We start from the raw sequence: 26,035 nt of genomic DNA, 5'->3' as shown, positions 1-26,035 counted from the left end.
GGTGGACCTTATAATTAACCACGTCCAGTTTTTGCACAACCTCATATGGTCCTTGCCACTTGGCCAGGAACTTGCTCTCGACCGTGGGAACAAGCACCAGTACGCCGTCCCCAGGCTGGAATTGCCTCAGCCTTGCTAATCAGTTATACACCCTTGCCTGTGCCTGGAGGAAATGTGCCTTCACGATAGGCATCACTTTCGCCTTCCTCTCCTGCATGTGGACGACGTGCTCTTTAATTCTCTGGTGGGATGTGACCTCTGCTTCCCATGGGGCATCGGCGTACTCTGGAGAAATTGCACAACAAATTTTGAGGTCCATTTTTGCCTGTTACCCTTGTGAAAATAGAAAAAAATTGTCTCCAAAGTAAAATTTTTGTGAAAAAAAAGTTAAATGTTCATTTTGTCCTTCCATATTGCTCCAGTTCATGTGAAGCACCAGAAGGGTTAATAAAGTTCTTGAATGTGGTTTTGAGCACCTTGAGGGGTGCAGTTTTTAGAATGGTGTCACTTTTGGGTATTGTCTGACATATAGACCCCTCAAAGTGACTTCAAATGTGATGTGGTCCCTAAAAAAATGGTTTTGTAAATTTTGTTGGAAAAATGAGAAATCGCTGGTCAACTTTTAACCCTTATAACTTCATATAAAAAAAAAAAGTTATGTTTCAAAAATTGTGCTGCTGTAAAGTAGACATGTGGGAAATGTTATTTATTAACTATTTGTGTGACATAACTCTCTGAGTTGAGGGCATAAAAATTAAAAGTTTGAAAATTGTGAAATTTTCACACTTTTTGCCAAATTTCAGATTTTTTCACAAATAAACGCAAGTCTTATCAAAAAGCTTTTACCACTATCATGAAGTACAGTATGTCATGAAAAAACATTCTCCGAATCAGTGGGATCCTTTGAAGCGTTCCAGAGTAATTATCTCATAAAGTGACAGTGGTCAAATTTAAAAATGAGGTCTGGTCATTAACCTACAAAGTGGCTGTGTCCTTAAGGGGTTACATAGAGCATTATAGTTTGTAAAAGACTATCTTAACAAATTGCATACGGATTACATGAGCGCGTCATATGGATGTCATACGGATTACATAAGCGCGTCATATGGACGTCATACAGATTACATAAGCGCGTCATATGGATGTCATACGGATTACATAAGCGCGTCATATGTATGTCATACCGATTACATAAGCGCGTCATATGGATGTCATACAGATTACATAAGCGCGTCATATGGATGTCATACGGATTACATAAGCGCGTCATATGGATGTCATACCGATTACATAAGCGCGTCATATGGATGTCATACGGATTACATAAGCGCGTCATATGGATGTCATACCGATTACATAAGCGCGTCATATGGATGTCATACAGATTACATAAGCGCGTCATATGGATGTCATACGGATTACATAAGCGCGTCATATGGATGTCATACCGATTACATAAGCGCGTCATATGGATGTCATACGGATTACATAAGCGTGTCATATGGATGTCATACCGATTACATAAGCGCGTCATATGGATGTCATACAGATTACATAAGCGCGTCATATGGATGTCATACGGATTACATAAGCGCGTCATATGGATGTCATACAGATTACATAAGCGCGTCATATGGATGTCATACGGATTACATAAGCGCGTCATATGGATGTCATACGGATTACATAAGCGTGTCCTATGGATGTCATACGGATTACATAAGCGCGTCCTATGGATGTCATACGGATTACATAAGCGTCTCATATGGATGTCATACGGATTACATAAGCGCGTCATATGGATGTCATACCGATTACATAAGCGCGTCATATGGATGTCATACCGATTGCATAAGCGCGTCATGTGGATGTCATACCGATTGCATAAGCGCGTCATATGGATGTCATACGGATTACATAAGCGCGTCCTATGGATGTCATACGGATTACATAAGCGCGTCCTATGGATGTCATACGGATTACATAAGCGCGTCCTATGGATGTCATACGGATTACATAAGCGCGTCATATGGATGTCATACCGATTACATAAGCGCGTCATATGGATGTCATACGGATTACATAAGTGCGTCATATGGATGTCATACGGATTACATAAGCGCGTCATATGGATGTCATACGGATTACATAAGCGCGTCATATGGATGTCATGCGGATTACATAAGCGCGTCATATGGATGTCATACGGATTACATAAGCGCGTCATATGGATGTCATACGGATTACATAAGCGCGTCGTATGGATGTCATACGGATTACATAAGCGCGTCGTATGGATGTCATACGGATTACATAAGCGCGTCGTATGGATGTCATACGGATTACATAAGCGCGTCGTATGGATGTCATACCGATTACATAAGCGCGTCCTATGGATGTCATACCGATTACATAAGCGCGTCCTATGGATGTCATACCGATTACATAAGCGCGTCATATGGATGTCATACGGATTACATAAGGGCGTCATATGGATGTCATACGGATTACATAAGCGCGTCATATGGATGTCATACGGATTACATAAGCGCGTCATATGGATGTCATACCGATTACATAAGCGCGTCATATGGATGTCATACGGATTACATAAGGGCGTCATATGGATGTCATACGGATTACATAAGCGCGTCATATGGATGTCATACGGATTACATAAGGGCGTCATATGGATGCCATACGGATTACATAAGCGCGTCATATGGATGTCATACGGATTACATAAGCGCGTCATATGGATGTCATACGGATTACATAAGCGCGTCATATGGATGTCATACGGATTACATAAGCGCTTCCTATGGATGTCATATGGATTACATAAGCGCGTCCTATGGATGTCATACGGATTACATAAGCGCGTCATATGGATGTCATACAGATTACATAAGCGCGTCATATGGATGTCATACGGATTACATAAACGCGTCATATGGATGTCATACGGATTACATAAGCGCGTCATATGGATGTCATACGGATTACATAAGCGTGTCCTATGGATGTCATACGGATTACATAAGCGCGTCCTATGGATGTCATACGGATTACATAAGCGTCTCATATGGATGTCATACGGATTACATAAGCGCGTCATATGGATGTCATACCGATTGCATAAGCGCGTCATATGGATGTCATACCGATTGCATAAGCGCGTCATGTGGATGTCATACCGATTGCATAAGCGCGTCATATGGATGTCATACGGATTACATAAGCGCGTCCTATGGATGTCATACGGATTACATAAGCGCGTCCTATGGATGTCATACGGATTACATAAGCGCGTCCTATGGATGTCATACGGATTACATAAGCGCGTCATATGGATGTCATACCGATTACATAAGCGCGTCATATGGATGTCATACGGATTACATAAGCGCGTCATATGGATGTCATACGGATTACATAAGCGCGTCATATGGATGTCATACGGATTACAGTACAGACCAAAAGTTTGGACACAACTTCTCATTTAAAGATTTTTCTGTATTTTCATGACTATGAAAATTGTACATTCACAATGAAGGCATCAAAACTATGAATTACCACATGTGGAATTATATACTTAACAAAAAAGGGTGAAACAACTGAAAATATGTCTTATATTCTAGGTTCTTCAAAGTAGCCACCTTTTGCTTTGATGACTGCTTTGCACACTCTTGGCATTCTCTTGATGAGCTTCAAGAGGTAGTCACCGGAAATGGTTTTCACTTCACAGGTGGGCCCTGTCAGGTTTAATAAGTGGTATTTCTTGCCTTATAAATGGGGTTGGGACCATCAGTTATGTTGTGCAGAAGTCTGGTGGATACACAGCTGATAGTCCTACTGAGTAGACTGTTAGAATTTGTATTATGGCAAGAAAAAAGCAGCTAAGTAAATAAAAACTAGTGGCCATCATTACTTTAAGAAATGAAGGTCAGTCAGTGCGAAAAATTGGGAAAACTTTGAAAGTGTCCCCAAGTGCAGTTGCAAAAGCCATCAAGCGCTACAAAGAAACTGGCTCACATGAGGACCACCCCAGGAAAGGAAGACCAAGAGTCACCTCTGCTTCTGAGGATAAGTTTATCCAAGTCACCAGCCTCAGAAATCGCAGGTTAAACAGCAGCTCAGATTAGAGACCTGGTCAATGCCACACAGAGTTCTAGCAGCAGACACATCTCTTCAACAACTGTTAAGAGGAGACTTTGTGCAGCGGGCCTTCATGGTAAAATAGCTGCTAGGAAACCACTGCTAAGGACAGGTAACAAGCAGAAGAGACTTGTTTGGGCTAAAGAACACAAGGAATGGACATTAGACGAGTGGAAATCTGTGCTTTGGTCTGATGAGTCCAAATTTGAGATCTTTGGTTCCAACCACCGTGTCTTTGTGCGACACAGAAAAGGTGAACGGATGGACTCTACATGCCTGGTTCCCACCGTAAAGCATGGAGGAGGAGGTGTGATGGTGTGGGGGTGCTTTGCTAGTGACACTGTTGGGGATTTATTAAAAATTGAAGGCATACTACCACAGCATCTTGCAGCGGCATGCTATTCCATCTGGTTTGCGTTTAGTTGGACCATCATTCATTCTTCAACAGGACAATGACGCCAAACACACCTCCAGGCTGTGTAAGGGCTATTTGACCAAGAAAGAGAGTGATGGGGTGCTACACCAGATGACCTGGCCCCCACAGTCACCAGACCTGAACCCAATCGAGATGGTTTGGGGTGAGCTGGACCGCAGAGTGAAGGCAAAAGGGCCAACTAGTGCTAAGCATCTCTGGGAACTCCTTCAAGCTTGTTGGAAGACCATTTCCGGTGACCACCTCTTGAAGCTCATCAAGAGAATGCCAAAAGTGTGCAAAGCAGTCATCAAAGCAAAAGGTGGCTACTTTGAAGAACCTAGAATATAAGACATATTTTCAGTTTTTTCACACTTTTTTGTTAAGTATATAATTCCACATGTGTTAATTCATAGTTTTGATGCTTTCAGTGTGAATGTACAATTTTCATAGTCATGAAAATACAGAAAAATCTTTAAATGAGAAGGTGTGTCCAAACTTTTGGTCTGTACTGTACATAAGCGCGTCATATGGATGTCATGCGGATTACATAAGCGCGTCATATGGATGTCATACGGATTACATAAGCGCGTCATATGGATGTCATACGGATTACATAAGCGCGTCATATGGATGTCATACGGATTACATAAGCGCGTCGTATGGATGTCATACGGATTACATAAGCGCGTCCTATGGATGTCATACCGATTACATAAGCGCGTCCTATGGATGTCATACCGATTACATAAGCGCGTCATATGGATGTCATACGGATTACATAAGGGCGTCATATGGATGTCATACGGATTACATAAGCGCGTCATATGGATGTCATACGGATTACATAAGCGCGTCCTATGGATGTCATACCGATTACATAAGCGCGTCATATGGATGTCATACGGATTACATAAGCGCATCATATGGATGTCATACCGATTACATAAGCGCGTCATATGGATGTCATACGGATTACATAAGGGCGTCATATGGATGTCATACGGATTACATAAGCGCGTCATATGGATGTCATACGGATTACATAAGGGCGTCATATGGATGCCATACGGATTACATAAGCGCGTCATACGGATTACATAAGCGCGTCATATGGATGTCATATGGATTACATAAGCACGTCATATGGATGTCATACGGATTACATAAGCGCTTCCTATGGATGTCATACGGATTACATAAGCGCGTCCTATGGATGTCATACGGATTACATAAGCGCGTCCTATGGATGTCATACGGATTACATAAGCGCGTCATATGGATGTCATACCGATTACATAAGCGCGTCATATGGATGTCATACCGATTACATAAGCGCGTCATATGGATGTCATACGGATTACATAAGCGCGTCATATGGATGTCATACGGATTACATAAGCGCGTCATATGGATGTCATACTGATTACATAAGCGCGTCATATGGATGTCATACAGATTACATAAGCGCGTCATATGGATGTCATACGGATTACATAAGCGCATCCTATGGATGTCATACGGATTACATAAGCGCGTCATATGGACGTCATACCGATTACATAAGGGCGTCATATGGACGTCATACGGATTACATAAGCGCGTCATATGGATGTCATACGGATTACATAAGCGCGTCATATGGATGTCATACAGATTACATAAGCGTGTCCTATGGATGTCATACGGATTACATAAACGCGTCATATGGATGTCATACGGATTACATAAGCGCGTCATATGGATGTCATACCGATTACATAAGCGTGTCATATGGATATCATACCGATTAAATGAGCGTCATACGGATTACATAAGCGCGCCATATGGATGTCATACGGATTACAATAGCGCGCCATATGGATGTCATACCGATTACATAAGCGTGTCATATGGATATCATACCAATTAAATGAGCGTCATACGGATTACATAAGCGCGCCATATGGACGTCATAAGGATTACATAAGCGCGTCATATGGATGTCATACCGATTACATAAGCGCGTCATATGGATGTCATACGGATTACATAAGCGCGTCATATGGATGTCATACGGATTACATAAGCGCGTCATATGGATGTCATACGGATTACATAAGCGCGTCCTATGGATGTCATACCGATTTCATAAGCGCGTCATATGGATGTCATACGGATTACATAAGCGCATCATATGGATGTCATACCGATTACATAAGCGCGTCATATGGATGTCATACGGATTACATAAGCGCGTCATATGGATGTCATACGGATTACATAAGCGCGTCATATGGATGTCATACGGATTACATAAGGGCGTCATATGGATGTCATACCGATTACATAAGCGCGTCATATGGATGTCATACGGATTACATAAGCGCGTCATATGGATGTCATACGGATTACATAAGCGCGTCATATGGATGTCATACGGATTACATAAGCGCGTCATATGGATGTCATACGGATTACATAAGGGCGTCATATGGATGTCATACCGATTACATAAGCGCGTCATATGGATGTCATACGGATTACATAAGCGCGTCATATGGATGTCATACGGATTACATAAGCGCGTCATATGGATGTCATACGGATTACATAAGCGCGTCATATGGATGTCATACGGATTACATAAGCGCGTCATATGGATGTCATACCGATTACATAAGCGCGTCATATGGATGTCATACGGATTACATAAGCGCGTCATATGGATGTCATACGGATTACATAAGCGCGTCATATGGATGTCATACCGATTACATAAGCGCGTCATATGGATGTCATACGGATTACATAAGGGCGTCATATGGATGTCATACGGATTACATAAGCGCGTCATATGGATGTCATACGGATTACATAAGCGTGTCATATGGATGTCATACGGATTACATAAGCGCGTCATATGGATGTCATACGGATTACATAAGCGCGTCTTATGGATGTCATACGGATTACATAAGCGCGTCCTATGGATGTCATACCGATTACATAAGCGCGTCCTATGGATGTCATACCGATTACATAAGCGCGTCATATGGATGTCATACCGATTACATAAGCGCGTCATATGGATGTCATACGGATTACATAAGCGTCTCATATGGATGTCATACGGATTACATAAGCGCGTCATATGGATGTCATACCGATTACATAAGCGCGTCATATGGATGTCATACGGATTACATAAGCGCGTCATATGGATGTCATACGGATTACATAAGGGCGTCATATGGATGTCATACCGATTACATAAGCGCGTCATATGGATGTCATACGGATTACATAAGCGCGTCATATGGATGTCATACCGATTACATAAGCGCGTCATATGGATGTCATATGGATTACATAAGCGCGTCATATGGATGTCATACGGATTACATAAGGGCGTCATATGGATGTCATACGGATTACATAAGCGCGTCATATGGATGTCATACGGATTACATAAGGGCGTCATATGGATGTCATACGGATTACATAAGCTTGTTGGGCTGTTCAGCTATTATTTTGCAAAGACGTTCAGCCATTTTGGGACAATTGCCTAAGTTACATGGTTACAGTATTTGTTGTACTTTGCTGCCATGTACTGGCCGTTGTTATAATATGCTGTTATGTATTATTACTGTTTTACCCATAAGACCTTTATGTCTACAACTCCTCCTAGCTTTCACTACCTTCTAGTTTTCATAGCCATATTGAGAACACATGCTGCAGGACTGGAGAAAGGATTCTCTGGTTACCTGTAACCTGCGCTTCTAATAACCTGCAGTTCTAACTTCTACCTCATCTTCATCCCCTCATCTTCCTTGACATCTCTTCTCATCAAGGTACCTGTTGAATTCATCACTGCATCATCCTTCTGGACTAATCACGTGCAGATCATAAGGAATAGAAGTACAGATTAGTGAGTAACACTATCCGCCATTGCTTATACAGAGATCTGTGGTCACATCCCTCGGAAACATCTGTCCCACGTACATTGGTGGCAGAATAGTAACAAGAGATCTAAGTCTACAGTGTCTGTGTGCATATGCATTGTCTGCTAGCAAGTCTATGACCTTCCACCATCTTAGCTAAAGCATGTCCACAAAAAGCACCGTTGATCCCTCTGTGGGAGAAGCCCATCATGTTCCTGACACCACAGATGCTCCAGGAGCAGAGTCCACACCAAGCCGACACAAAGGGTCAGAGAGGACCTGCAGACAACCAGAGATGAGCTCCATGATAACATAGATCATTTATGGGGCAGAGTTGATCACTATTTAGCAGCTCTTCCACGTGCTAACAATGACACAGCGCATTTAACTACCACATTGAATAGTTTATCTGCCGCCTATGATCGCTACCAGAGACTGTCTGCAAAGTCCATCACATTCCTGAGTAACTGTGATATGGATGATGCCCCAGCAGAACTGGCTGAAAGACTGCATTAGTGCGAGATGCCCAGGATAAGGCAAAACTCACATCGCACACCTCCAAGAGGCTAAGTCACATTGTACAATGTTGACCAAAATCACATCTCGGTCTTCCAGATCATCTAACTCCAGGAAGTCCACATCATCTGACAAGATACTGGAAATCCGTGCATCTGCAGAGGAAGCTAGAGTAAGAAGCTCCTTTGCTATTAAGGAAGCTGAAGTAGAAGTAAGCTTGCGAGCAGGGCCTTCACTCCTTTTCATTTGAGAAATGCTTATTCTGTATTGTTTGTACAAGTCCCCCCTAAAATTGTAAAGTGCTGCGGAATATGTTGGCGCTATAAAAATAAAAATTATTATTATTATTATAAGCCCAAAGAAACAAGATGGAGGGCCAATTAAAAATACTCCAAGCAGAAAGGGAAGAAGCAACAGCCCATGCTAAACTGAAGGTCCTTGAACAAGTACTAGGTCAAGATGCTGATATGGATTGCCTTATTCCAGGAGAAATGGAGGATCCAGCTACACACTATGTGCTAAAACATTTACCATCTGTACCAGCGCCACCTCCAATCTACCACACGGATTCACCCGCAAGCCAAGAGATGTCACTACTTACTGCCGACAAGGTAACTTCCAGCACTAACCCACAATAGGCCACAGCCAGCAGACCCTATAGAGACTAAACCGCAGCTTAACCTTCATGCCGCATCATTTCGTCCTGATTCGTCTAAGTCATACAAGCCAGAGAACTTACATTTCCCAGGGATACCAAAAGTTAATGCTGCAACTATGACCGGGAGATCGGACATGTCTGAATTTGCCAAATACATGATTTGCAGGGAGTTAATAAACATCAGTCTCTCAAAGTTTGATGATCATGCCGAGAATTATAGAGCCTGGAAGTTGCCCTTTCAAGCAGTAATCCAAGACCTCAACCTCACTGGCAAGGAACAACTGGATTTCCTTGTTAACTGGTTAGGCCCTGAATCAGCGGAGCGCATCAAGACAATAAGGGCAGTTCATGTGGACTATTCAGATGCAGGTCTTATTGCAGCATGGGAGAGGCTGGAGCAAACCTACAGCAGCTCAGAAGCCATAGAGTCTGCCTTATTTAAGAGACTGCAAACCTTCCCGGAGATGACTAACAAGGACAATCGATAACTTCAAGATCTGAGCGACCTGCTAAAGGAAATAGAATTGGCAAAATTACACCCACGTCTTTCAGGACTGAGTTACCTTGATTCTGCTCATGGTGTGACTCCAGTAGTGACCAAGTTGCCACATGGCATGCAGGATAAATGGGCAGACCACGGCTCACGGTATAAAGGACAGCATAATGTGTCTTTTCCTCCCTTTCACATTTTTCCAGGTTCATCAGTGATCAAGAAGAATGATCCCAGCTTCAACTTCACTGAAGCTACTCCACCAGTTTCATCGTCATCATCTACAAGGTACAATAACATTACCACCAAAACGTAGGGAGTTAAGAGGCACAGTATCGGTGAGAAAGACTGACGTTCCATTCCACTTATTGCACCCGCCTTCATTAAAACAAACGCTGTTGCTCCTAAAGTTATGGAAAGTAACCATATGTGCCCTATTCACAAAAGACCTCACCCACTTAAGGAATGCTATGGACTTAGGACAAAGACTTCGCAGGAGCATAGAGATACTCTCAAAGTGCTTAGGATATGTTATAAGTGTTGTGCCTCCTCAGACCACCTTGCTAAGGCCTGTAAGGCCGATTTTAAGTGCACTGAATGCAGTAGTGCCAAACACGTTACATCCATGCATCCCAAACCAGCTCTACACAATTCACAACCTTCTGCAGCACCCAATCCTGTTCAAAAGCATGGCAGGGAGGTTCAAGTTCCTGATCTAACTGCAACTGCTGTTTCCTCCTCATGTATTGAAGTATGTGGAGAAGGGACTGATCCAAATTATGTCTGGTCAAGGACAAGTGGCAAAGTATGTCTGGTCAAGGCCTATCCAGAAGGACAACCTGACAAAGCCTCCAAAATGTATGGCAAAATAGATGAGCAAAGCAACAGGTCTCTAGCAAGGCCCAAACTCTTTGAGATCTTCAATATAAAGGGACAAACAACTCCATACACCCTCAACACTTGCAATGGTCGTATTGAGACTTCTGGTAGGAGAGCCTCTGGGTACATTATCTCTTCAATCAAGGGGATTGTGCACATACCCTTGCCAACTTTAATTGAATGTGACCAGATACCCGATAATAGGAAAGAAATTCTCACTCCTGAAGCCGCGCTTCATCATCCCCACTTGAGTTGCCTAACTAACGAAATTCCTCCTCTGGACACGAATGCTGATATTCTAATCCTACTAGGGAGGGACATTCTAAAGGTCCACAAGGTACGCCAACAATGCAGCGGCCCAGATGATGCTCCATACACCCAAAGACTCGATCTAGGCTGGGTAATCGTCGGCAATGTATGTCTCGATAAGAGTCACAAAGCACCCGAAGTCAACTCCTTTAAAAATTATGTACTTCAAAATGGTCACACAACTCACTTTAAACCATGCTCTCATCACTACGAAGTGAAAGAAAGGTTCTGCGACTTCATCCAAGAGCCTGACATCATTCCCACTCCCTATGGTGATGACTTGGGGAGAACAGTGTTTCGCACAACACAAGATGACAACAAGGTTGCCTTATCCATAGAAGACAAGGAGTTTATTAAAATAATGGACAGTGGACTCTTCAAGAACGAATCTGACCGTTGCTCCCTTACCCTTCAAAGCTACAAGGGCCAAGCTTCCTAACAACCAAGAACAGGCCTTATCCAGGTTAATGTCACTGCAGAGAACATTGAGAATCAAGTCTGAAATGAAGGACCATTTCGTAGCCTTTATGGACAAGATATTTCGCAATGACCACGCAGAGCCAGCTCCACCCATGCAAGCCAATGATGAATGCTGGTATCTACCTTCCTTTGGAGTATATCATCCAAGAAAGCCTAAACAAATCAGAGTGGTGTTCGATTCAAGCGCCAAACATGATGGTGTATCTCTGAACAACGTTCTGCTCACTGGTCCCAACCTGAGTAATAACCTGGTGGGAGTGCTCATGAGATTCATAAAAGAGCCAGTCGCCATGACTGCTGACATCGAACAAATGTTCCATTGTTTCATTGTGTGACAAGATCACAGAAATTATCTCCGTTTTCTATGGAACCGAGACAACGACACCAACAAGGAAATGGTTGAATACCAGATGATGGTGCACGTGTTCAGAAACAGTCCTTCTCCTGCAGTTGCTACATATGGCCTACATAGGACTGCTTCTGATGGCGAATCAGAGTTCGGGAAGGATGCCCAACAGTTCGTTGAAAAGGACTATGTGGACGACGGTCTCAAATCCCTGCCCACAGCGGAAGAAGCCATAGATCTGCTCAAACGGACACAAGGTATGCTTTCTAAATCTCATTTAAGATTGCATAAAATTGCCTCCAATAGTGCTGTTGTCATGAAGGCCTTTCACCCTAATGATCATGCTGCAGAATTCAGAGACTTTTATCTATGCTCAAACAATCCACCAGTACAGAGAAGTCTGGGCTTGAGATGGAACTTGTTAAAGGACTCCTTCAGCTTTCAGGTTAGTGGTGCAGAAAAACCATTTACTAAGCGTGGAGTTCTGTCAGTGGTGAACAGTCTATACAATCCACTCGGGTTTGTTGCACCCCTGACTATACAAGGCAAGCTTCTGTTAAGACAACTCTCAGAGTCTATTAAGGACTGGGACGTACCACTCCCTGCTGACAAACAGCTAAAGTAGAAGTCATGGAGGGAATCTCTTTGCGCCTTGGATAATATCCACATACCACGTTGTTACACTCCAGCATCCCTTGCTATGAGTCAAAGGAAAGAGATCCACATATTCTCTGATGCCTCTACTGAAGCTATTGCAGCTGTTGCCTATTTGAAGGTTATAGACTCTAACAATGAAGCCCAGGTTGGATTTCTATTTGCAAAGGATAAATTGGCTCCTAAACCCGAGCACACCATACCCAGACTTGAGCTCGCTGGGGCTGTACTATCCATAGAGATTGCAGACTTCATACAGAGTGAACTAGCTATTCACATGGATGACACAAGATTCTACACAGACAGCAAGGTTGTTCTGGGCTATATATACAACCAGACAAAACGCTTCTATGTCTATGTCAGTAACCGCGTTGAAAGGATCAGGAAATCCTCTAAACCCGAGCAATGGCAGTATGTTCCATCCCATCTTTACCCTGCTGACCTTGCTACTAGGCCAATGTCTGTTGGTGCTTTTGCAAATTCTTCTTGGTAAATAGGACCAGAGGTACTTCTCAGCCAGTTTGAAGAGACTGCTGTTGAAGACAGCTTCAGCCTTCAAGATCCCGACATTGACCCAGAGATCCGTCCTGATGTCAGCATCCTCATCACCAAATCCAAGGAGACGGTGGGCTTGGACTGTCGGCGATTTGATTGTTTCTCCAGATGGACAAGGATTGTTCGTGCCATTGCAAAGTTAGTCCATATAGCACAATGCTATCGCAATAAGGACAGTAACGTTGAGTGTCGCGGTTGGCACATCTGTCCTGAGTGAACTGTTTGTGATACATAATGTGCTGCAGAATGTTTTTCACAGGGAAATGGAATGTATATGTAAAAAAATAGATGTTCCTAAAAACAGCCCTATTGTCGACTTAAATCCAGTAATTGACAATTAGGGTTTACAGAGAATCGGTGGTCGTTTAAACAAAGCCAAGTTGGAGGAGGCAGAAAAGAATCCTCTAATCATTCCTGGCCATCACCATATCACCACTCTACTAATACGACATTACCATGAAAAAAATCAAGCATCACTTCACTGAAGGTGCCTTAAGAGTTGCAGGCCTCTGGATTGTGGGAGCAAAGAGACAGGATTCCCATTTAATTCATCATTTTGTTCAGTGTCGCAAGACAAGAGGAAAACTGCAACAACAACAGATGTCTGATTTGCCTGCGGATAGGACAAACACAGAGCCACCATTTACCTATGTTGGTTTGGACGTTTTTGGCCCGTGGAAAGTCACTGCACGTAGGACCAGAGGCGGACATGCAGATAGTAAACATTGGGCAGTGTTGTTCACATGCATGAGTGTACGAGCAATACACATAGAAGTAATAAAATCAGTGGATCCATTCAGTTTTATCAATGCCTTAAGACAATTCCTCGCCATACGAGGACCAGTCAAGCAAATAAGGTCTGATTGTGGAACAAACTTTGTAGGTGCCTGTCGAGAACTACAATTAAATTCAACACCAGTCTAGGACTTCTTAGCAAACAATGGCTGTTTGTGGGTCTTCAACCCTCCTCACTCTTCCCATATGAACGGATCATGGGAAAGAATGATAGGCATCACTCGTAGGATACTGGAGTCTATGTTCATGGACTCAAACCTTTCGAGACTCATTCACGAGACCTTAACCACTTTCTTAGCAGAAGTATCCGCAATTGTAAACTCAAGACCTCTTGTTCCCATATCTATGGATCCGGTATCTCCTGCTATTCTTACACCAGCAACTCTCCTCACTCAGAAACCTGGAACCGTTCCTAGCCCACCTGAAGACTCTGTGTCCGGTAACAAAGATCAGAGACATTGGAAACATGTACAACATCTGGCTGTTTCTGGAGTAGATGGAAGAGGGAGTACATTACTCTTATTCAAGGACGAAGAAAATGGCAACAAGTTAAACCTAGCTTAAAAGTAGGAGATCTTGTCCTCGTGAAAGACCAGAAGGTGAAAAGAAACACATGGCCTATGGGACTTATGTCAAAAACCTTTCCAAGTGAAGATGGCAAGGTTCGCAAAGTGGGAAGTGACAGTCAAGAAGCAAGGTGACCCCAAATCTTTCATTAGACCTGTTTCAGAGGTTATCTTACTCATGTCGGTTGAGAATTAAGAACGATCCATTCAAACACAAGGAACTTTCCAGGAACTGTAACCTTTGGATTACAATTGGGTTGGAGACAGTTTGGCCTAATGCGGCTTCTCCAATCCGAAGATGGGTTATCCTTTGGATTACTTCAGGAACTTGTTATAGACATTCGTCTACCTCGTTTAATGTTATTGTTGTTCCATTGATTGTTTGTCTTTTAGGTTGAGGTATCCCTCATAGTACTTAAGGAAAACACCTCCACCTCAAGACTTTAATGTAGTGAAATCCAAGGATTTCAAACTGGGAGTGTGCTGTTCAGCAATTCTTTTACAAAGACTTTCAGCCATTTTTTGACAATTGCCTAAGTTATATGGTTACAGTATTTGTTGTACTTTGCTGCCACCTACTGGCCGTCATACCGATTACATAAGCGCGTCATATGGACGTCATACGGATTACATAAGCGCGTCATATGGATGTCATACCGATTACATAAGCGTGTCATATGGATGTCATACCGATTAAATGAGCGTCATATGGATTACATTAGCGCGACATATGGATGTCATACGGATTACATAAGCGCGTCATATGGACGTCATACGGATTACATAAGCGCGTCATATGGATGTCATACGGATTACAATAGCGCGCCATATGGACGTCATACGGATTACATAAGCGCGTCATATGGATGTCATACGGATTACATAAGCGCGTCATATGGATGTCATACCGATTACATAAGCGCGTCATATGTATGTCATACCGATTACATAAGCGCATCATATGGATGTCATACGGATTACAATAGCGCGCCATATGGACGTCATACGGATTACATAAGCGCGTCATATGGATGTCATACGGATTACATAAGCGCGTCATATGGATGTCATACGGATTACATAAGCGCGTCATATGGATGTCATACCGATTACATAAGCGCGTCATATAGATGTCATACGGATTACATAAGCGTGTCCTATGGATCTCATACGGATTACATAAGCGCGTCATATGGATGTCATACCGATTGCATAAGCGCGTCATATGGATGTCATACGGATTACATAAGCGAGTCATATGGATGTCATACGGATTACATAAGCGCGTCATATGGATGTCATACGGATTACATAAGGGCGTCATATGGATGTCATACGGATTACATAAGCGCGTCATATGGATGTCATACGGATTACATAAGCGAGTCATATGGATGTCATACGGATCACATAAGCGAGTCATATGGATGTCATACGGATTACATAAGCGAGTCATATGGATGTCATACGGATTACATAAGCGAGTCATATGGATGTCATACCGATTGCATAAGCGCGTCATATGGATGTCATACCGATTGCATAAGCGCGTCCTATGGATGTCATACGGATTGCATAAGCGCGTCATATGGATGTCATACGGATTACATAAGCGCGTCATATGGATGTCATACGGATTACATAAGCGCGTCATATGGATGTCATACGGATTACATAAGCGCGTCATATGGATGTCATACGGATTACATAAGCGCGTCATATGGATGTCATACGGATTACATAAGCGCGTCATATGGATGTCATACGGATTACATAAGGGCGTCATATGGATGTCATACGGATTACATAAGCGCGTCATATGGACGTCATACGGATTACATATGCTCGTCATATGGATGTCATACGCGGTTACATACGCAGGACACTCCTAGTTTTCTGAATCAACATCGGAGCAATTTTTTCTTTAACGCAGTTGTGAACGAGGCCTTAAAGTGAGAGTCAGGAACACAAGCCGCTGCATACCTGCTGCTCTCACTTTAACACTTTAACCCCTGAAATCCTGGGTTGGTTTGCAACTTCAGAAGTGATTCTGGTCTCATTTTAAAGGGAATCTGCCTAGAGGCTTTTGCTATGTAATCTGAGAGCAGTGTGATTTAAGGGCATAGACCCTGATTCCAGCGATGTGTCACTTACTAGGCAGCTTGCTATTGTTTCAATAAGTCCAGTTTTCTATCCGCAAACGATTATCACTATAGGACTAGTTGTCTCGTGCCATGTAGTCCACCTACCACCACTGATTAGCAGCTTCTGTCAATCAGACGTGTGGACGGGGTTATACACAGCTCCGCATTCAGAGAACGGCTTGATTTGTAACAGAGAAAACAGGAATTTTATCACACTTCATCAAGCAGCCCAGTAACTGACACATGGCTGTAATCAGGGTCTCTGTCCCTACATTATACTGCTCTCAGATAACATAGAAAAAGCCTGGCAACAGATTCCCTTTACAGTAGATGACCTCTTTTGTCACTGCCATCCAGACTGAGATATGACCATTAGTAACAAGGAGGTATCTCCTATGTCTTTATGGTTACCAACCTGCAATGTCCTATGAGATAAATTCGTTATTAAGGCTTTTAGTAAAGTTGTATTAGGCAGAGCTTGTCCTTATGTCTAATAGGGGAGGCCAATACGTGGGGTTGCCAGCCTGCCTGATCTGTGCAAGTGCCAGCAAGGCTTCATTCTTCTGCATTTAATTGACAGGTTGAGATTGGCGAGGTCCAAACAATGGATGAGACTAAAGGAGGCGTTATCTCCTTGAGCATTGACACTTCTCACAGGGATTGATGAGGCATATGTTCAACAATATCACTTTTCCAAATTGTACATTTTATCCTCGGGAGAGAACCTAATATTATTAAAATATCTTTTCAACCAAACCCGCCAACATCATCCTTCAATAATACTTCTTTCATCTTGGTGATCATTTTTATAATAATTCAATGAAAAGGATAATGAGCCCCCGAAAAAAACAGAAAATAGCAACCATACCGATACTTGGTGGTAATCCTAATGCCCTGCATGATGCCACCGCCCCAACGATAAAGGCGGAGGCAGCACCGGTGCAAATTACTGATGAAACAACCTCTCACACTCAGAATATCCACTTACATATCGAACATTCATGAAGATGTCGAGGGATATGTCTCATATTATAAATGCACACTGTGAAGAGCTGAGATTGTAGGTTGTAATAATCACCTAGGCTGGTTAACAATGTAGCTATTTTTATTCTTTACGTCCACGGCCTTACAGCAATTCTGGGTAGATGGACACAATGCAACGTCCCCAGTCCACAAGATCCCCTCCTGGAGATGGTAGTTCCACTGCCCCGTACCAGGCGATACTGACTGTCTCTCAACTTTTGGTTGGTCCACAGCTTTTGTATCTCCCGCCGGTATAGTCTGCAGAGACAGCCCATGCTCTTTCAGACGACGGATATACCACAGACGTAGCACATGTATCCAGCTCTAGCCACAACCTTTCCATTCCCTCATCAGCGTCCTAAATACCTCAGGCCATCTCCTCCCCCACCCCTGGAATTGAGCCCGGCTTTCCGGAAACACCTGCCCCCCAAAGCTGACTGTACATTGGTGGAGATATTTTCCTCAGGCCAAGCCCATCACCTGGGACTGCATTTGAGACCCCCTGTGGTGACAATTCCTCTGGTTTTATTATCCCCTTCCACACAATGGGACTGCTGGATGTTAGAACGACTTGAGGCCCCCTGAGACACTGATGAGAGTTATGGAATGATAACTTTACCTGCTTACCAAACTTGTGTCTGGCCTTATGTATGCCTCACGTCTTCCTCTGCTTACTGTCACTGAATGGAAACATTGATTCCTGAGTCTGAACTGACGAGCAAGCACATCTCTAATAAAACACAGCAAGCAAATCTCTAATGAAACACAACAATAAGATCGACATAGCCATTGCTCCGTGCTAGAAAAAGTCTGCAACCCTTAGAGCCGTGGACTCCGCTCTACGTGCATTGGTCCAGTAGTACGTAGCCAGCTCCTCACACACACGGATAAAGCTTGTATAGGACACCACTCACACTGATACATAAATGTAATGCACCCTATAAGGACAGATTTCTATCAGATATATACTAATCATATTTACAGCTAAGATCTTTCCAATAACTTCTTCAAAACTTTACTCCACTGTAAACTTTGATGCTACAATCAAGCCATCTGTGCAAGCTCTTGTCCCCTATAGTGAGACCTGGCAAGGTTCTGAAGACACTGAGCCATTTTTTCATGTATGGTCCCATGTAGGAGCGATAAGAATTCAACCCTGAGAAGGAGAATGCAGTAAGGCCTAAATCTTTCCAGCATGGTTTACCCACGGGTATGATATTGTATTTCTGTAGAATTCGTGCTACACATTTAGCCGTGATACAGTGAAAAACGATGAAAGGTGAGCGGTGGAAATCCACGGGCGCCACGCTCTGAGTAAGAAACCGCCCAGGTCAGATAAGAAAAGTCAATTTATTCAACACACAAAGCGTTTCAGGGATGATCCGTCCCCTTTATCAGGTGATTACCACCGCCCATCTTTCATCGTTTTTCAGTATATATTAGTAATGAAAAGGAAAATTGTTATGTCCATGAATTTAGTCTGAGATTTGGGCTTTTTATCACTGGAAATGAAGGTAGCCTGTCAACATGATTGGATTGTCAACATCAAAATTAAGATACAAACAACACTGAATGTAGCAGCACAAGCCACTGACCATGCTTAGACCCGCAATTCACCAGGCCTATCAATAATCGTGTGCTTACTATATGGACCAATTGAGAATGGCAGACCATTCGGTAAAACACATGAGAAAAGAGAACCACCGAATGATAGGTCCAATCAAACAAAGGGATTTAAATAAATAGACTTTATTAGTGTAATGATTAAAGTGGCACTACATGCACAAGAAAAGCCGCACAGCAATGACCAAACATAATGTATAATCATTAGTATACTTTAATTCTGTGCTGGACTAAAGAACATACTGGTAGGCAGAAGGGCAGGTACATAGAGAATTATGATCAAAATTATTAATCATGAACAATTGCACCAAAACCAATATAGTAGATGGATATATTCACCAGACAGTCCAATACAAGTGTATATAAATACTATGAAAAATTGCCATATACTCTGTACTTATAGCCATTCACATGCCACATGTACCTGCGTTCGTGATGGTAATGGTGATTCCAAAATAACAAATCCAACAATTGAAGAGATTAAAATTCTGTACCTGCAACAATAGTCCAGCATGTATAAGTGGCACCATGTGGCGTAGCCCCGACGCGCGTTTCGGACACACGTCCTTCGTCAGGGGGACATTAAAATTAAGTAGTTTAATTGTATAAACTCAGTTGATACTGAAGGGCCGAATGAGTTGACTGAGGACAAACTTAATTGCTAGACAAGGTTGGATTATTCTTTTTATATTTTTTTATTTTATATCTTCTCTCTGTACCAGTCTATCATTGTTAGTTTACTGTAAGTGATATCTGTATTTGGTATGTAACCCCTCCTTATGTACAGCGCCATGGAATCAATGGTTCTATAGAAATAAATAATAATATTTATGCAATGCAATTGACCACTGATTGTAGACCTGTAGTGCAACACATTAATACATTAAGCGTTACATAAAACTTTGTAAAGCCAAACAATTTTGAAGAAATTATTTTTATTTTTTTTTAGCCAAAACGAGGGGTAGATTTTGAAGGAATATGGAAATATAAAGGAACGACTTATAAATTTCCTTACTGCTGGATCCAGTTCTTTCTTTGGCTCATAAATGGGTTTAAGAACTACATGTGTTTCAAGCCTTATTATAGTTGTAAGTGTCCACTTTTTTAGGAAAAATAAAAAATAATTTATGTAATTTTTAATCTTAACAGAAAAATTGAGAAAGAACATTGTGGAAAACGTTATGCTATCCCTACTAAACGGAAATGAGGATGAAGATATAATGCAGAACGCTTCAGTAGAAAACCTCAATGGCATACATCCAAGACTTCACTGTAAAAGTCTATCATATAATCCCCCTAATCATATGGAATCATTACATGACCAGTCGCAGGTTATCACAAGTCCAGGTCATAAATCTGATAAAAGATTTCAGTGTGGTGATTGTGGAAAAAAGTTCACACAAAGTTCAAGTCTTTTTATACACAGAAGAATTCACACAGGGGAGAAGCCGTATACATGTTCCCTATGTGGGAAATGTTTTACCCGCAAATCGGGCCTCGATCAGCATGAAAGACGACACACAGGGGAGAAGCTGTATTCATGTGTAGTATGTGGAAAATGTTTTGTAGATAAATCAAATCTTGTTAAACATGATAGAATTCACACAGGGGAGAAACCATATTCATGTTTAGAATGTGGGAAATGTTTTACAAATAAATCACATCTTGTTCTACACGAGAGAAGTCATACAGGGGAGAAGCCATTTTCATGTTCAGAATGTAAGAAATGTTTTACAAATAGATCACATCTTGTAACACATGAGAGAATTCATACAGGGGAGAAGCCATATTTATGTTCAGAATGTGGGAAATGTTTTATTACTAAAACCAAACTTAGAAATCATCAGAAAATTCACACAGGGGAGAAGCCATTCACATGTTCAGAATGTGGCAAATGTTATATTAATAAATCTGACCTTGTTAAACATGAGAGAATTCACACAGGAGAAAAGCCGTACTCGTGTTCAGAATGTGAGAAATGTTTCACAGATAAATCGAGTCTTGTGACACATCAGAGGATTCACCCAGGAGAGTAATCTTTTTCTGAATTTGAGAATTGTTGTACAAAAAAATAGAAAAATAAATGAATAAAATCAGAGGAAAAGTATTTTTTTTTGTTTACGAAGTGGAAACTGTTTTACAAAATAATCAAATTTATTTAGACGTGAGGCGTCACACGAAGGAAGCCATATTCTTGTTTAGAAATGTTTTACTACTCATTTCATTCTCAGGGATCATGTGAGAAATTACACAAAATAAGTGATTTAATTTTATTATTGACTAATGTGAGGCAGTGAGGGGAATCACAGATGAATGCTATGTATCCCCTAGGATGCGCATAGAGGCCTACTGAACCCACTGGAGTGTATTGTAATCACAGTCACACCTGTGGTTGCAATGTAGAATAAAAGTAAGTGGGGACTTGTTTAAGTTACTTGACCAGGTCAGATTTACAAAAAAGTTACATGGGGTTTTATTTTTGGATAGACCTTCCCAGAAGACGGACACCAGGGCGTCGTTATCCCAGGCAAGCTCAGAAGCAAGGGTACGGAACCGTATGGCATATTGACGGAGGCGTAGCAGAGATGAGGCGGATGAGGTCTTTCGTCCTGGTTCGTCGAAGACTTTCCCGAAGGCCGTGAGAAAGGCTGGCAGGTTGGACACCAGGGGGTCTCCTCTCTCCCATAGAGGATTTAGCCAAGCCAGCGCCTCCCCAGTGAGATGGGACATGATGAAGGCCACTTTGGCTCGGTCGGTGGAAAACTGGTGTGCCAAAAGTTCGAAGTGCAGGGTGCACTGGTTAATGAAGCCCCATGCCTGACCGGGATCTTCACTAAAACTAGGCGGAGCGGAAAGACGGGGACCGGGAAGGGATGCCATGGTATTGATGGGCAGCGGCGCTGCCGGGGTAGTAGTTGTGCGAGTGGAAGCAGCTCCCGACGAGGCAGTCAGTGTGTCCAGGCGGGAGTGAACACTACACAGGTGGCCCAAGATGGAGTCCTGTTGGGACCTCTGACGGGAAAGTTCATGGCATAGGTCCGAGAGCGAGGGAGCTTGGGTGCCACCGGGTTCCATGGCCCGAGCAAACTGTAACGGGTCTGGGAGGTGGAACCTCTGAGCTACTATACAAAGGGGCAGTCCTTGTAAGGAAGCGGGTGGCTCCCAGGGAAGGCGGGCAGGTAGTCACGGCAAGTGACAGGAACAGTCTCTGGGTAGAAGGGCAGGAGGTCACGGCAAGTGACGGGAACAGTCTCTTGACAGGCGGGTGGTCACGGCAAGTGACAGCAGGGTAAGAGTCTCTAGACTGGCAGCTGGTCACGGCAAGTGATGGCAGAGCCTCCAGGTAGGCTAGCTGGCGGGTAGCAGGTGAGCAGGAATAGGGGCATATGATGAGAACATTATGAAAGCCTACAAAAAAGCTCCTAATAAATATCCCGACACCCAAAGAGGGAAGAGGTAGAGAGGTGTAACCAATTCACCCAAGTATGTGTGGAGGCACCTCTCTCCACCAGAAAACAGCCAAGATAACAGCTATTAATGCAAAAATCAATCAAATTTTATTGTACATAATATAATATGCAGTTATACAGGACAATACGTAAATGGCTAAAAGTGAGAGGAGGGATGGGGGGGTAAGATAACAAAATACCCAAAAAGAAAAGAAGAGGAAACCTAGCTGCAGAAGTGTCCTAACTGAGATGTGCTACCATATATATATGATCATGCCATAGAATATCCATTGAATTCATTATAAAATACATGTGTAATGGATATGCCAGTCTTTATAAATAATGCTGCCAAGAGATAGGCATGGTATTCAGAGCATACATAAGTAACTGCAGTATACAAGAATATAAGAATGTCCAGTATTACCTTGAGACATTATGGTCACAGAATAAGGAAAATCTGCAGCAGGGGCAATGAGAGCGCGCCTCGACGCACGTTTCACCTGCGTGGCTTCGTCAGGAGGCGTGATGAGAACATTGTTCTTCCTCTGTATAAAACGCTGGTAAGGCCGCACTTAGAATATTGTGCACAGTTCTGGGCTCCGGTGCTCAGGAAAGACATATTGGAGCTAGAGAGGGTACAAAGGAGGGCGACTAAGGTAATAAAGGGAATGGAGGGACTAGAATACCCAGAGAGGTTGTCAAAATTAGGCCTATTTACGTTGGAAAAGAGAAGGCTTAGGGGAGACCTCATAAACATGTATAAATACATCAGGGGGCAGTACAGAGATCTCTCCCATGACCTGTTTATACCAAGGATGGTGACAAAGACGAGGGGGCACACTATGCGTCTGGAGGAAAGGAGGTTCCTGCACCAGCATAGAAGGGGATTCTTTACGGTCAGAGCCGTGAGACTCTGGAACTCTCTGGGAGAGGAAGTGGTGATGTCCAACTCACTTAATGAGTTCAAGAGAGGCCTGGACGCCTTTCTTGAGAACAATAAAATTACATCTTATGCTTAGTGATAGTTAATTAATCCAGGGATTTAATCTGACTGCCAGATTGGTGTCGGGAAGTGAATTTTTCCTCAATGATGTAAATTGGCCTATACCGCATGGTTTTTTTTTGCCTTCCCCTGGATCAACGCTGCGGAATAGCTGCAGTGCACAAGAAATAGGCTGAACTGGATGGACGCTTGTCTTTTTTCGGCCTTATAAACTATGTAACTATGTGAGCGCTCCCAGGTGAGCGGGTAAGAGTCTCTCGGCTGGCTGGCAGGTGGTGACGGCAGAGCCTCCAGGTAGGCTAGCTGGCGGGTAGCAGGTGAGCGCTCCCAGGTGAGCGGGTAAGAGTCTCTCGTCTGGCTGGCAGGTGGTCTCAGGTAGGTATCAGGCAGGTATCAGGCAGGTGCTTCCTGATCCGCCGGCGGACTGGTCCATAGACAGACTGGCGGACGCAGGTAGACAGACTGTCGGACCGCAGGAATGCAAGCAGGTAGACAGAGCTGGACAGCAGACTGGCAACAGGACCTGAGGGCTGAAGCAGAGGTTGAAAGGCTTTGCAACAACTTTGCTCGGGCACCTCCATTTTGGAGAAGGTGCCTTATATATGGGAGCTCCACCGGCAATTGGCCGGGGACTCCTTAGGACGGCGCGCGCGGCCCCTTTAAGAGAGAGGGAACGCGCATGCGCGCCCGCCCTAAGCACAGTGCCTGGGAAGCGGCGAGCGCTGCCAGCGCGGGAAGAGGGCGCCGAGGACGGAGCAGGGAGGTGAGAGGAACGGCGTCTCTGCCTAGCAGGAGGCAGGGACGCCGACGCTACACCTTTTAAACTTTCCGTTGATGTTTGGATGTGTCAGTATTTTGGTTTGCAAGCTCAGACCAGGAGCTCTGCGTATGATTGGTCTTTGTGAGCTTGAATACAGGACAGAGCCAGAGAAGCAAAGCCACTGACACACCCACGAGTGATATGGTGGTGCAGTCGCACACGCAACGGAGTCTTACAGACTGTTATGGATGATCCGGCTGCGAACTGGGGGATAACTGTTCCCTTTTTCTTGTAAGTTGGCAAAATAAAGACTTTTACGTTGGAATATCTTGGGTGACTGACTCATTACCACAGTATCGTGAAAGTCGCTTCCTTACATATGGTGGAGAAAGCGAGCAGTGTGAACTAAGGCACTCACTCTTTGAGCTATTATACGGCAGGCATCATAGGGGGTTGCTGGACATAGCCAAAGAGATGTGGGAACAGGAGCATACGCCCCATGAATGTGTAATAGAGCATGTGGCAAGTATGAAGGACCGAATCGCAGGGGTCATGCCTATTGTGAAAGAATATTTGGTGAATGCCCAAGCAGCGCAGAGTTGAGCGTATAATAGAAAGGCCACATTCAGGTCCTTTAACCACTTACTGGCCCCGGTTCAGCACGGGCTCCAGTGCTGAGCCCGCGCTGAACCGTGCACATGTCAGCTGATTCTTACAGCTGACATGTGCCCACAACAGCCGCGGCTGTTAACCAGTTAAGTGTCGCTGTCAATCTGTGACAGAGGCATTTAACAGCGCCACGCCGGAAGCTCGTCACTTACCCCGCCCATCGGTGATCCCGTCACGTGATCGCGGGTCACTGATGGGTGGGCATGACAACCCTGGGTCTGCAGCAGACCCCAGTGGTTGTCATGTAAAGATCGCTATGAGTGCCACCTTGTGGTCGGCGCTCATAGCACAGGAGCATTTCTACTACATAGAGGTGATCTGCTCATCACTAGAGATGAGCGGTGTTCGACTAGAACTGTTCGCCAATCTCAAATTCGAGCTGTTTTGGGCGGTGTTCGAGTTGTTCGACGAACCCGAACGATTTGCAAAAAATTCGGCTGTTCGAGCTCATGTTCGATAACTGTTCGTGCACCAAAAGCGTGTCCTGCATGTCTGGCGCTATTTAGAGCACCAATCATGCAGGGATTGTCTGCCACTCACTGTAATGCCACAGCCATGGTGGTTGTGGCATTTCAGTGATTGCCCAAATCGATGGGAACAGTGCTCACAGTGAAACATGAAAA

The 26,035-nt window shown here is 43.5% G+C and overlaps 1 protein-coding gene across 9 annotated transcripts in view; it reads left to right on the top strand.

The window, feature by feature from the left end:
* Nucleotides 1-21,596, top strand: part of LOC141190412 (uncharacterized) — a 260,923-nt gene extending 239,327 nt beyond the window's left edge. For 3 of the 9 annotated variants that reach the window (XM_073661228.1, XM_073661229.1, XM_073661230.1), the window contains one exon: nucleotides 20,681-21,591. In XM_073661228.1, coding sequence (XP_073517329.1) covers nucleotides 20,681-21,567 — 887 coding nt within the window. In that variant the 3' untranslated portion in view covers nucleotides 21,568-21,591. Of the gene's footprint in view, nucleotides 1-20,680 lie in introns of all 9 variants that reach the window. The other 6 variants (XM_073661225.1, XM_073661226.1, XM_073661223.1 and 3 more) reach the window with 4 other exon arrangements.
* The last annotated feature ends 4,439 nt before the right edge of the window (nucleotides 21,597-26,035 follow it).

The sequence above is a fragment of the Phyllobates terribilis genome, unplaced genomic scaffold (genome assembly GCF_046119375.1).
Source record: "Phyllobates terribilis strain yellow unplaced genomic scaffold, ASM4611937v1 Scaffold_2__4_contigs__length_985480577, whole genome shotgun sequence".
Taxonomy (NCBI): domain Eukaryota; kingdom Metazoa; phylum Chordata; class Amphibia; order Anura; family Dendrobatidae; genus Phyllobates; species Phyllobates terribilis.
Note: the sequence above shows the minus strand (reverse complement) of the source record. Positions and strands in the feature narration are given on the sequence as shown.